The sequence below is a fragment of the Sarcophilus harrisii genome, chromosome 3 (genome assembly GCF_902635505.1).
Source record: "Sarcophilus harrisii chromosome 3, mSarHar1.11, whole genome shotgun sequence".
Lineage (NCBI taxonomy): Eukaryota > Metazoa > Chordata > Mammalia > Dasyuromorphia > Dasyuridae > Sarcophilus > Sarcophilus harrisii.
Genome location: NC_045428.1, coordinates 219,198,713 through 219,213,195, shown reverse-complemented (window position 1 = coordinate 219,213,195; position 14,483 = coordinate 219,198,713). Strand labels below are relative to the sequence as shown.

Here is a 14,483-nt window from a genome sequence, read left to right as displayed (position 1 = left end):
TTAAAAAAAATACAACCCTAAAACCTGGGTAAATGATAGGTTCTAGTGAACTAATTATGTGCCATACTCTCAAACACTGGAAAGTTTTCATTTCTCTTCCATATTATTGAAAGTAAAATTTAATATAGCTGACTATGTTCGGTTTGAATGCTTCAGTTTTTAATTGATTTAAACTACTCCAAATACAATTATATGTGTGTCTACTGTATGTGTATCTATTCCGCTATCTCCCCCCCACATACACATCCTAACAGTCTTGTAATTTAACAATCCCAATTTAAGCTATACTTCTAATTTTATATGTGTGTTGACTCTAACAATATGCAGTTTTGCATGTTTTAAGTGGCAAACCACAAGATGAAATGATGAAGGTGAAGCAGTAAAAATCTAAGTTCAGGATACTTGGTAGTGACTAGATTTATTTCTAACTTTTAAAATTTTATCCAATTTGAGATTCCATTTGCCAAAGGAGATCTTAAAAGAACCCCAAAAGGTCAATTTTTTTTTAAAGATTTGTCCCATTCTCTGTTTTTGCTGATCTGACTTTGCCCATTCCTTGAGTTCTTGGTTCCTATTTTCATTTGCTTATACCCTGTACACTGGCTCTGATCATTCTGGCTCCTTTGAAATAATAATGTAAAACATTCAAGCTTTGTTCAATCAAATTTTTTAAATGAAAAATTAAGAGAGTACAAATAAATATAGACACTAAAAATACTATATCATTACTAGAAAGAACAAGACATTCTGTTTCCAGATATTTTTCTATTTATTTCTCTCTTCTACCACCTTTTTTCCTACCCCACACCCAACAGAATGCAGATGAAAAGTTAATTTGTACATCCAGTTCCAATTCTGTCTCTAAGTTTGAATCCTACATCTTCAGCTGCCTTTTAGAAATCTTGACCTGGATGTCCCAAACCTGAACTGACCATCTTAGTCTCAAAACTTGGCCCTCTTTCTAAGTGCCCTACTACTGTTAATGACATTATTATCCTCTTCAATTACAACCAAAACCCCATTCATTTTTACTTTTTACTCTTTCCCTTTTCACAGCCAATCAACTGGTCAAGTTCTAGTAATTCTGCTTTCACAACACTTTTTCCAAATGTCCTTTTCTATCCATTCACAAAGGTATACTACTCCTTCATCTCATCCAACTTTGAAATTTTAATAGCCTCTAATACTTCTCAATACATTCTTCACACAGCTGCCAAAATAATCCTTTTAATGCACATTGTTGTTGTTGTCCAGACATTCAGTCATGTCCATTTTTTTGTAATCCCATGGATCTTAGCACATTCTAATACTGTCCATGGGGTTTTCTTGGCAAATAATATGGGGGTGGCTTACCATTTCCTTCTCCAGTAGATTAAGGCACCAAGGTTACATGACTTGCCTAGGGTCACACAGCTGTAAATGTCTGAAGGCAGATTTAAACTTAGGTCTTCCTACTGAGCCATCTAGCTGTTCCAGTGCACATTATACCATATCATTCCCCTACTCAAAAATCTTTTGTGGTTCCCTATGGCCTTTAATATAGGTATGTAAAATCTTCCACATAGTATTTAAGACTTTCTATAATGTGACTCCAATCTACCTTTCCAACTAGTTTTATATTATACATATTCACAGATTTGAAATACTGATTTCTTCCTATTCCTGTCCTGTCATCTATTTACTACAGCCCTGAAGGTCATCCTACTGGCTTCATCTTTGCCTGTTGGAATTATTCTCTTACTTTAAGTGTTAACTCTTCCTACAGCTTGTCTTTTCTCTTTTCTTTTCTTTTTCTTCTGAGGCAATTGGAGTTAAGTGACTTGCCCAGGGTCACACAATTAGGAAGTGTTCAGATTTGAGGCCAAATTTGAACTCAGGTCCTCCTGATTTCAGGGCTGGTGCTCTATCCACTGCCCCACTTAGCTTGTCTTAATCAACAACTCAAAGCATTCTCTTTCTTTTTAAAATGACCTAAAACATTAGCTTGAATCTTTATTTGTCCATATCATGTTCTACCTCATATTATATACACTTGTTCAAGGACAGGGATCTTTTTATTTTTATATTCCTCATTGTTTACATTGTAGAAGACAGCTAATGTCAAAATGAATTTAGCTAGAAAACAGATAACTTCCACTTTAAAATATAGATTTTGTGCATTTGAATGATAATCCTAATGAAGATTTCCAGGTAAGATGGTGACTAACAGATAGATCATCCATGTAAGCCCCAGTGAATATCTGAAAAGAATTCTATAAAGACCAAGGATTTAATTTTAAAAAACAAAATACCTAAAAAACTAAGAAGAGTCAGAAGTAAATGCTTTCATCCAGAACTGAACAAAAAAGATGGCCAGAAGCTGGTGGAGGCATCTTACCATGGAATACAACACAAGAATAGGTAAATGTGGAAGCCCATGGGAGTGAGGAGGGGGGTGGGGAGTTGTCCTAGGGAAGCCAGCTCAAACTCAGGTAAACCAGCTAGAAGTTGGTAGAGGCAGGAGAGGAGGTGCATTAGGGAGGCCAGTATAAACTCCCTCATACAAAAGGGAAAAACCTTGTCGAAGTAGTGGATGCCCTAAAAAATAGAATGAAGCAAACAGAACTCAATGACTCAATGAGACAACAAGAAATATTTGAACAAAGTCAAAATTAAAAAAAAAAATATATATATATATATATATAAAGTATCTACTACTAAAAAAAAAACTGGTCAAAAAAACAAGTCAGGAAGAAAACCATGACCAAAAAAAAAAAAAATCTGAATACCTTATTTAAGAAATCATAAAATAAAACTGCCCAGATCCCTTAAAAATGAGAGGGTAATGTGAAAAGAGAAAGAATCTACAAATCCTTTCCTGAAAGAAACTCCAAAATGAGAATATCATAGCCTACATCCAGACTTTGCAAAAAAAAAAAAAAAAAAAATGCTATAGAAAGAAAATAAGAGCATATTTACCAAGGAACCATGCTTAAATGAAGGTTTTCTGTAATTACTATAAAGGAGAAAAAAATATTGGAATGCAATTTTCAAAAAGGCTTACCAAGTAAAACTCACACTGAAAGACAGAAAATAATCTTATGAGAGGGGAAAAATGGACCTCTACTACAGCAGGGAATTTCAAATGTTTCAAATGAAAAGACCTGAAGTGAGTAGAGATTTCTGATGAAAAGAAATGAGCTGAGAACGCAGAAGTGGAGAGAAAACTAGAAAGTTAGATTCACTTGAGCAACTTGAAAGGGGTTATGTGGTAATGAAATGTTTACTAACAGGAAGAGAAAAATATCCCTTCAGAATTCCATTATCTATAAGGACCACAGGAGTAGACGTAAGAGAAACATAAGGTTAGGGTATGGTTTTATGAATAGAATATAATCAGGAAGTGGGGAGGAAGAATGAACAATGGACTCTTGATTGACCTCTACATAGGCTTTAAAACATATATATATGCACATTTTGCTGTAGAAACATATTTGGCTCCATCTCAATAAGTAAAGACTAATTTAATATTTAAGAATTACTGGGTCAAAGAAGAAAGAATAGTACTTAATTTTATTAAAGGAAATTATTTAACATAAAACTTTTGGGATGGAACCAAATTAGCCCTTATGGAAAAATTTGTATCTCCAAACCACTTTAATAAAAACAAAGAATAGCTCAATGTGAATAATAATATTAATATTTAACTAAAAAATTGATACATAAAATCTCAAAACACTAAAATAAAAAAATATGAAAATAAAATACTTTAATAAAACTAGAAGAAACTTTTAAAATAAAAATAGGAACTGTTTTTCTTGGTTTAAAAAAGACCCCAACAACCACAAATTAGATTAACTGCAATATAATAGGATTTAAAAAGAGGAAAATCAAATTGCCAGGATCAAAAATGGTAAAAAATGAGTATCTATAAAAATGCCAAATATCTAGATGGAAAAAAGAAATAAAGTTGATATAATTAACTCAGTCTCAGAAAAAAGATGTAAATCAACTCCCAAAAGAAAAAAGGCCAGGTACAAATACAAAAAATGAATTTTATCAAACATTCAATAAGAATTACTTTGGAAGGGTTTAATATTGAAGATATATAAGCAATTTACATGTATATGTGTGTATATTTATAAATATATAAATACATATATGTGTAATAGTTCTCAAAAAATGTGTGCATACATATACAATAAACACACAATTTTCAAAAAAAGAATTGCAAAGTGTTAACAACCATATGAAAGAATGCTTCAAATCACTAATAAGATATACAAATCAAAAAGACTCTCACATTCTGAAAACTGGCAAAAATGACAAAAGGTGGCAATAATCAATGTTGAAGGGGTTGTGGGAGATTAGACACACTAGTACATTATTAGTATATCTGTGAAGCTATATAAACATTCTAGAAAGCAAGGTGTAATTAAGTGCCTAAAACATCCACACTTTTTTCAATGTTCCTTGAACAAATTTCTCCTATGTCCCGATTCTGAGCATTTTCACTGGATTCTCCAAGCCTGGAATATTATCCCTCATCATTTCTACTTTATGATTTTGCCTAGTTTCCTTAAGGTGCCAGCTAAAATCCTGCTTTCTACTAGAAGTTTTTCCCAATCCCTCTTAATTCTAATATGTTTCCCAAATGAATTATTTCCTTTTTTATCCTATATATATAGCTTGTTTGGATGTTGTCTTCCCCATTTCATTGTGAGCTCTCCAAGAGCAGGGATTCTTCCAGCCCTTAGCCTACTATTTGGCACATAGTAGGTGCTTAATAAATGTTTTTTGGAAAATTTTAATCCAAAAATTACCTTATTGAGGTTTATGCTCTAAAGCAGCCAACGAAAAGAAGAAAATCCCATGCACTCCAAAAAAATTTATAGCAGCAATTTTTATGATGGCAAAGAAATGGAAACAAAGTAGATGCCCATCCTATTAGGGAATGGCTAAACATAGATTACATGATTTAGTAGGATATTACTGTGTTATAAGAAATGATAAATGTAATGCAAAGTAAAGAGAGTCAAAAAAATAATATGCACAATGATGATAAGGTAAACAGAAAGAACAATCACAACCACACACATCATGCATACACCCCATCCCTCTCCAAATTCTAAACATTTTTTTAAATGTTCTTATAAGTTTGATTCAATTTCTATATATTCGGGAAATAAAACCTTTATCAGAGACATTTATAGTTAAGTTTGCTTCCCAGCCTCTTGTTTTTAATTTTGGTTGCACTGGTTCTGTCTGTGCGAATGCTTTTAAATTTGATATAATTAAAATTACATTAATAATACATATATAACAATAAAATTATAATATAATGATATATTATTGCTGTAATAATATATTATACTTTTATATAATAATATAATAAACCTCTGTTTTACATTTTGTAATGTTCTCTTTTATCTTGTTTGGTCATGAATTATTCCCTTCTCCATAGATCTGAGAAGTATTCCTTGCTCTCCTAATTTGCTTACGGTTTCACTCTTTATGTTTAAATCTTTATGTTAAAAATGTTTAAATGTACCCATTTTGACCTTATATTGGTATATGGTGTAAGATGTTGTTAAGCCTTTTTTTGTGACATGAATTCCTTGCAATCTGGTAAAAATCTATGTACCCCTTCTTAGAATGTATTTAAATGTTTAAAAAAAAAGTTACATAGAAAACATTCAAAAAACAAGTTCATTGATTAAGTTAAAAAACCTTGATATACTGCTGGGTATATTATTAATTGTAGCTATGACAAGAAAAGGAAATAGAGGGGCTAGGTATAAACAAAAAAGAAATACAAATATTGCTTTTTCAGACATGATAATTGACATAAAAGAACTATCAATCCGCTCCTCAGAATTCAATTATTTATATACAAATGGCACTCAGATCTGCTTGCTGAACCCTAGTTTCTTTGGGACCTGACTGGCTCACCAGTTAAAATAATATAAAGGGAGAAAAAAAGAAAGCCCAGAGCTTTGTGCGGCATTCATAGTGTGCAGGCATGACATGGTATATCCAGAAGTAGTCAAACAGGCAGGATGGAATAATGTCATGAAAATCCAAAGAGTGTCCAAGAGGATGATAGTATCAAAGTTGCAAAGAGGTAAAGAAGGAAAAGAGTTAAGAAAAGGCCATTGGATTTGACAAATAAGAGGCCATTAATAACAACAATTTCATTTGAATGATGTGGTTGAAAGTCAGACTGTAGAGCATTAAGAAGAGAGTTTAAGAGGAAAGGAAGTGGAGACATCAATTATTAATGAACTGTTCTCGAACTGCTTAGCCACAAAAGAACGGATAAAGGACAAAAGCTAAGGAATACAGATGAGTTAAGTATGTTTTTTGAGGATGGGGAGACTGTCATGCATTTAGGCAGTAGGTTAGCAACCAAAAGACAAGGAGAGGGGGGTGAAAAGTAGGCATTCTTTTAGAGAAGACAGGTTGAAATTGGGATCAATTAGGTGGGGTTTGTCTTGATAAATAAAGGCACCCTCTCCATGTGAGATGGGGTGAACATGCAGATGATGGCAAAAAGATTCTGGGAGATGTGACAGGAGGAGGGGAGAAGAGGAAGTTCTCCAAGAATGGTCTTACTTTATTCAGTGAATATAGGGCACTATATAGGGAATATAGGGAAGTTTCTTAGTGATTAGAATAGTCAATTAAGGAGATGTAGAAGGATTGCCTTGCTACAGTAAGGGCCAGTTGAAATCACATGACATAAGTTTGTAGTGTATCTTGCCTATATGAGAGCAAAGTCAGCAGATGATAGGAAAAAAAGCATTTGTATAGTGCCTACTATGTGCTAGACTCTGTGCAAGCTTTTCTCCCAAAAAATTTTATCTTAAGTGATCTTTACAACAAACTAAAAAAGTAGGTTCTATTATCACCATTGCACAGAAATGAAAACTGAGGAAAACAGACATTAGGTGACTTGCTTGGGATCACATCATTAGTTAAGTGTCTGAGGCTGAATTTTAAATCAGTTCTTTCTGACTCTAGACCAAGCACACTGTCCACTGAATCACTTGCTGCCTCTGGGTAGTAAGTATATTGAGTGAAAAAAGGGGAAGGGAGAAGAGGTAAGAGATCCCACAATCCCAGATTTCAGATTAATCCTCAAAAGCAGTAATCCTTAAAACCATTCTATATTTTTAAAAAAAAATCTAAACACTGAGCTATAAAATAAGGGGCGGGGGGGAAATCCATTACTTAGACATACAACTAAAATTATAAAAAAAAATTTTAAATACCCAACCAAGTAAAAAATAGAAACTGTAAAAATCAAAGAGGGCAAAGAGAAAACTGAAATTAAAAGTATAAATAAAATAAGGAACATTTGGGGAGGAGAGAGGGACTAATAAAATAAAACTATTTCCCCCCAAACATATCAACAAAACTGACTTAAATGAAATTATAAAACACAAAAATTATAAAATTATAAAAACACAAAATATTCAAATAAATAGAACAAGAAAGAAAGTATTTAAAGGATTCAATCTCAGAAGAAGAATAAGACATAAAAGAACTCAAGGGAAAAACCCCACAAAACATATTTACAAATTACTTCCATCAAAAAATCAATTAATTCCAATATCAAATAAACCATTTGAAAAAATGGGAAAAAGATTCTAATAATATCTTTTGATAAAACAAATATGATATTGATACTGAAACCAGGGAGAGAGAAAGAGCAAGAAAACTATATAGATGCAAAATTATTGAAAAAATATTAGTGAAAGAAGTACAACAACATTAAAAAGATATATAGTGTAACATCTTATATTTATACTAGAAATGCAGAATCGGTTTAACAATGGGAAAGTCATGTGGCAGATTTGTTCAAATAATTCAGTCTTTATCCCAATTAACTTAAGGAAATAAAATAAGCTGTGCTTAAGACTTAGTACATAGTAATCTTGAAGCAGCTACTATTAAAAAAGTTTGAGTATTTTTGCAAATAAAGTTTTGATTTAATTTATCGTCTTTGATTGTCATAGATATGCTGTATTTTCTGAAATTTAATTTTAGGGTTTTGTGGAGTTTCATTTTATATAATAAGTTTTCATCACATTATTTTTGTAAGACAGAAGGTAGAAATGTATACTTGGAATATGCACTACATAATTTTATCAATAAAGACAAGCTGATAATTTTTTTAAATTAGGAAATTTATAAGCATAATAGGCAACATGGATGACAAAAATAATTTAAATCTCATAATTATCTTAATAGATGGAGAAAAAAAAATCCTTTGACAAAATGCCAAATCCTGGTATGTTAAAAACATCAAAAAGTACAGAAACAAATACTTTTTTTAATATGATAAAGAGCACCTACCAAAAAAAATCAGTAATTAACATTAAGTATAATTTTTTAAAAATTAGAAGTCTTTCTATAACAGGGATGGGAAACTTTTTTTATGCCAAGGGTCATTTGGATATTTATAACATCATTTGTGGGCCAAACAGAATGATAAACTTATAGAACTCAAGCAATGGGAAGTGGTTGTACCTAGCTTTCAGCTCATCATTGCTTGTTATTGCCTTAGCAAATAATTTTGCAGGCCTTATAGAGCCTGAAAATCAGCTATTCCCCACCCTGTTCTATAAGGTAAAGCAAGGAAGTATTGTCACCACTGTCATTTGATAAAGCTGTAGAAATGCAGGTATTTACAATCAGACAAGAAAATTAAATTTAGGGAATAAATTATACAGTTTGCTCTTAATGGCCAAGATTGGTTTGAACTGAATTGACCTCAATGATGGTGGAGAAGGGTGGCAAAAAAGGTAAGTATCTGGTGGTCAGAGGTACTGATATAGAAGTTCTGCATTTTGTGGCATTGATGTCTCTTTTTTAATAGTGTTGGCCCATATTGTGATGGGGGTTTACAAGGGTAAATTCTTTATGAGCATTTGCAGATTAGAGGCTATGGGTCTTCAATAATCATCACCTAAATATAGTAAATATAAAGAGTCATATGCTAAATTTGCACAACTTTTGTATTTGGGGTGATAGTAATTTCTAATTGCACCAGTTGTGAGAGAGCATGGCTCTCTAAAGAATGGAATTTGGATAATAAGAATTATATATGAATGGACCACTTGGGTCTGTTTATATGCTTTATTAGTCAACAACTATTAAGTATTATATTATGTCATGCATTAATATGTATTAAACTCTAGGATCTCTGCTTGGTACTGGGGAGATTAAAAAAAGTAAAATAATCACTCTTCATCAGCTTATTTTTGAATGGAGAAGAAAATGTGTATGTGTGTATGTATGTGTGGAAAAATTAAATATGTGTATGTATGTATCTATCTATCTATCTATATAATAAAATATGAAAAAATACAAAGAGAACAAATGCAACTAAATACAAAGTCATTTGAGAACAAGGACACCAGCAATTGGAGGAAGAAGGGAGAAGGGCTGAGAGATAAGGATAAATTTCCCGCAAAAGTTGGCACTTGAACTGTTTCTTAAAGGACAAGAGAGATTCTATGAGAAAAAGGTAAGAAGAGAAATGAACTTTAAGTAGTTAGTACAATGGCACAAAGATGGAAACTATGTCAGATAAAAGAGAGTTCATTTTGTCTGGATTGCAAAGTTTCAAGAAAGTACAATGAAGCTAGTAAGATGAGTATGGGTCATATTAATTTCTTCAAAAACAAAACAGAAGAATTTATATTTTATTTTAGAGTATATGAGAAAATACCATAAGCTTACTAAGTAGGGAAGTGATATGATCCTGCCTGTGCTTATGGAAAATCATTTTGCCGTCTCTGTGGAAGACTGCAGGAGTGGAAAAAACTTATAGCAGGGAGATTAATTAGGAAGTCACTGCAATAATTTAAGTGACAATCAATGAGAAACTGAAATATGCTTGAAGCTACATGAATAGAAAGGTGAGAGATTTTATGAAAAAAGAAATGACAAAATCTGGTAACTAATTGGGATAATAGTAAGGAGTCAAAGACAAAGCTACAAACCTGAGACTGAAAAGGTGATGTAAATTTGAAAGGGGTGAGTTTTGGAGAAAGTACTTGAAAGGATACCCCAAAAGACCTTTCCAGTATTTGGGATGTAGATAAATGACAAATGCACACTAGTTTATTGGCTGAGAACCAAAGGGCTGTCTCAATTTAAAGCAACAATCAATTTCCATTATTGTTTTGAAACTGTGAATTGTAACTGTAATTTTTTTTATTATTGGAAGTTTCAATGCAAACTGGATGAGGGCTCCCAGAGGAATAGTTCATAGACCCCATGTGTCCTCCATTCTCAGAAAGATAGCAACTTTTTCCATAAGGCATTTACAGCATGTATTCTACCCATTCTGTTTTTGTCTCCCCAAGAATATGGAGGTGAATAGGGATTTTGAGATATATATTCCTGTGAATTTTAGTGCCTAATTGTAGCACAAGAGGAATGTTCAGATCTTGCCAAAAGGGAGGCATCTCTAGGCCAACACAAGGGGACCACAGCAGAATCCACAGGCCCAGAAACGGAATGTATTTTCACAGGCCCCAATGGAAATGGGCAGGAAAATAGACCTAATCAATAATGTGTAGTATTGTTAGTCCCAGTGAAATCGTGTACCTGAAGGGGCTTCAAAAGAGCAGAATAGGCAGTAACTCTGGCAGCAACAATGACAAGGTAGGAAAGCAGGAACTATTTCTACTTTCAGAAGCAGAAGCATTATTTTAGTGCTACAGGTGTCAGCAGCAGCACAATGCAGTGATATGAGCCCCAGAAGAATAGGCACAGCAGGGACAGTATCTTGGGCAGGCCTCTCCTAATCCTTACCTAGTGTAATCTGGAACTGATGAAGTCCTTTTACATTGCTGTCAGTATAGTACCCAAAGTTCAACAGGTTAGAAGACAAAGGAGTTAATTTTTGGGCAGTGCCTTGTTATCTAATGAATGACGGAGGAGTAGGGTTGAAAGTGTCTACTAAGCCTCTGCATAAAAAAGTAGAGTCCTATAACAGAGGTCTTAAAGGGATAAAGATTTGGTACTTCTTCCAAATGGAACATCCTGGGGATGGGAAATCTAGGAAGATGTGGTGAAGAATCATACTGGGCAAGTTCTATTATTGTTCACAGTACTTGGACAGGTTTCACACAAGATAGCAAAGACTTGTAAACTACTTCACCATAAATGACCATGACTCATGAGGAGGATTGATTACTACTCCAGAAGTATCATCAACTTCATGGCCCTCATATTCCTGGTGCTGCTTCTGCTTATTAGTATAACTTTATATCAAGAGACATAGGATAAATGGCTGAGATTTGGCATTACTCACCATTTGGATGGAGTCTTTTAAATTCAGGGTTTAGTTCTTCCAAAGCTAAGAGGCAAAGCCCTAGGATTTCCTGGTTTTATTCCCTTTGTTCTCTTTCCAAATCCTCACTCCTTCAGGGGGCTTTTACTTTTTAGATTTTTGTTGTTGTTATTGTTTGGCTATCTATTTGTTTTCTTTTTTGTCCTTCAGTACTGATTATACTAGGCTTCAAAAAAACCTGACCAGATCAAAAAACCTGTAGCAGCTACAATATTTAAGTAGTAGATCCTATAGGATTTAGCTTTAGGATCTTTGACACCAAGAAGCAGTATACTATAGGAACAGTATCTATCCCATGCAGGCTGGAATTTTTATCTTCTTTAAAAGATAGCAAAACTAGCCTTGGTGACTTAGTTGGTCTAAGGGACCAAGTGATAAAGTTTCTAAATGATCAAGCTAGTGATGTAGTTTTTCTAAGTACAAAAGATAGCTTAGGAATACCAACTGGCTTCTTGAATGATGGGAAACACATAAGCAAGATAGTTGCACTCAACTGAATTATTTACATATCCTTATTAAATATACTTTCCATACTATCCCTTAAGTAAAATTTTTTTTAACCACAAGATGGTCTATGAACATGTAGGTTTTTTCCCAATCTCAAAACTGAACTATGTACTGCTGTATTGAGATAGACCTACCCCACAAGAGAAATTAAACTACATATTGTTGAACCATTAAAATATAATAAAAATTATAATACTACTTAGATTTTAAGATTCAAAGTTATACTGAAATACCAAAAGGTTACTTTGTAGAAGGAAAAACAACAATTTACTGGGGAAAAGTACAGGAATCCAAAGGGAATAGAAAAAAATGAGAAGATGGTCTAGTAGTACCAGATCTCAAACTATGCTACAAACAATAATCTTCAAAACTATTTGGTATTGATTGGTATATCAAATGCTTGGATAAGGATTCATTACTCAATTAAAAACTTTTGGAGAAGCAGTTTTTTTTTTTTTTTTTTTAATAGCAGAAATTGGATTTAAACCAATCTACCAACACCATATAATAGCTTGAACTCTAAATGGACACCTAAATTACATAATCAGAGGAGCAGATAAGGAGATACCTTTTTTAACTGTGAGTAGGGGAAGAGTTCTTAATCAGAGATAGGGAGGTTCACAGGAGACAAAAAAAAATCAATTTTGATTATATGAAAGCTGAAAAGTTGTGACATAAATAAAATCAATTAGATTAAAATGAAAGGGGGAAAAAAGTTAATTTGGGAGGATCTCTATAATGAACTCTTATAAATGTCTGATATCCAAGATATAAGGGGGACTGACTCAAATTTAAAAACAAGAACCATCACCTAAGTGTTAAATAGATATGGAATCTGTTCCATAAAAGAAAAAAGCCAACTACTAACAATTGCATTAAAAATGCTCAAATAAAATAATATGAAAATACAAATTAAAATAACTCTGAGATTTCAGTTTTCCTAGTAAATTGCAAAAATGACAGAGAGAGAGAGAGAGAGAGAGAGAGAGAAAAGAAATATGACCTTTTTAAAAGGGGATATAGAAGGATATATACATTAATTCTCTGTTGATGCAAGTGTGAAGAAGTACAGGAATTCTGAAAAGCTATTTGGAAGTATATAAAGATTAAAATTCTACATTGTAATTAAAACAACAAAAAGTCATTGAACTGTCAATGCTAATCAACCCAGAGAAATCACTATCAGGCAAAAAGATCAAATAAAGAGGGAAAGGACATATATGTACTAATATATAGCATCACTTTTTATTTTGTGCTTTGTTTTTTTGAGGGCTGCAGTAGGGGAGACATGAAGAAGTGTATATAGGAATGACTGATACTGAAATGAAAGAAAAGCGTTAATGATTCCCAACAACAACAACAACAACCAAATGAGAACAGAAAGGAATCCATAAGGGAAATGATGGCATTACCAGGATACATTTGAATCATGCCCAAAAAATCCATAGTGGTAGCTTTTCTTCACTGGTATAAATAAGAGAGTATGTAAAGATAGTAAATGCAATTAAAATATCTTCTTTTGAATCTGACACTTTGCAAAAACAAATTTGGGAAAAAAAATTCCATCTATTTACAAAGAAGCTAATATAAGTTTCCTTACTGACAGTAAATGATTAAGAATTTCAAGGTTATAACCTTTGAAAAGAAAACCTGAAATGCTGGGACTACAGAACTAAATATTAAAAACTAAAATACATTAAACTTACCGTGTCACTGCTCCTGAGAATATTCTCTCAATCATCCTACTGGATATAGCTGTAAAAAAAAAGTTAATTTATATTTTCAGCTATATCATGAGTTTTCAGAAAGTAATTGATTATGACAACATTGTTTTAGAACTTTACATATTATTATATTTTGAAAGATAAGAAATTAAGGTTAAAAGTTACTGCTTGGTTCTCTCGTTGCTACAATCATCAGTGTTGTTATTTAGAACCATTTTACAGTATGGAGATTAGTCCATTAATTTAATATTTTTATTTTCCCCAGTTATATGTAAAACAATATTTTACATTTGTTTTAAAATTTTGAGTTCGATTCTTTCTTTTCCTCCTAAACCCTTCTTTATTGAGAGCACAAATGAAGTTATGCAAAACATTTCCATAAAAGTTATGTTGTGAAAAAAAAAAAAACAAAAACATAGATCTTCCTCCCTCTCCCCACCAAAAAAACTCCCAAAACTTCAAGAAAAACAAAGTAAAAAAAATTGGAGACTAGTTTAAAGATTTTAAGTGACATGGCCAAAGTCACACAGCAATAAGTGGTATGTAATTAGGATTTAAAATGAATTTTTAAAAATCTTTGTCATTTTTTTCTTTCTATTTTACTATCTATAAGGTAAAATAGTACAGATTAATTTTAACAGTTAGATTAAGAAGTAACTAGGTGGTGAAGGCAATACAATGTTGGACCTGGAGTCAGGAAAACTCAAATTCAGCCCCAAACATTTATTCTCTGTTTGATCCTGGGCAAAGGTTTGCCTCAGTTTTCTTATCTACAAAATAAAAACGACAATGACACCTACACCTCCCAGGGTTATTGTGAGGATAAAATGAGATAAAATTTTAATGTGCTTTGTTTGCCAAAATTAAAGAACTATAAAAAATTTAGCTATTATTATTGTATA

At 32.5% G+C, this 14,483-nt stretch overlaps 1 protein-coding gene across 4 annotated transcripts in view; it reads right to left on the bottom strand.

Annotated features, from left to right (window-relative positions):
• Positions 1–14,483, bottom strand: part of PPP2R3B (protein phosphatase 2 regulatory subunit B''beta) — a 103,994-nt gene that overhangs the window by 26,653 nt on the left and 62,858 nt on the right. For all 4 annotated transcript variants that reach the window (XM_003765613.4, XM_023500381.2, XM_031959072.1 and 1 more), the window contains one exon: positions 13,564–13,612. In XM_003765613.4, the coding sequence (XP_003765661.1) occupies positions 13,564–13,612 (49 nt within the window). The remainder of the gene's footprint in view (positions 1–13,563; positions 13,613–14,483) is intronic.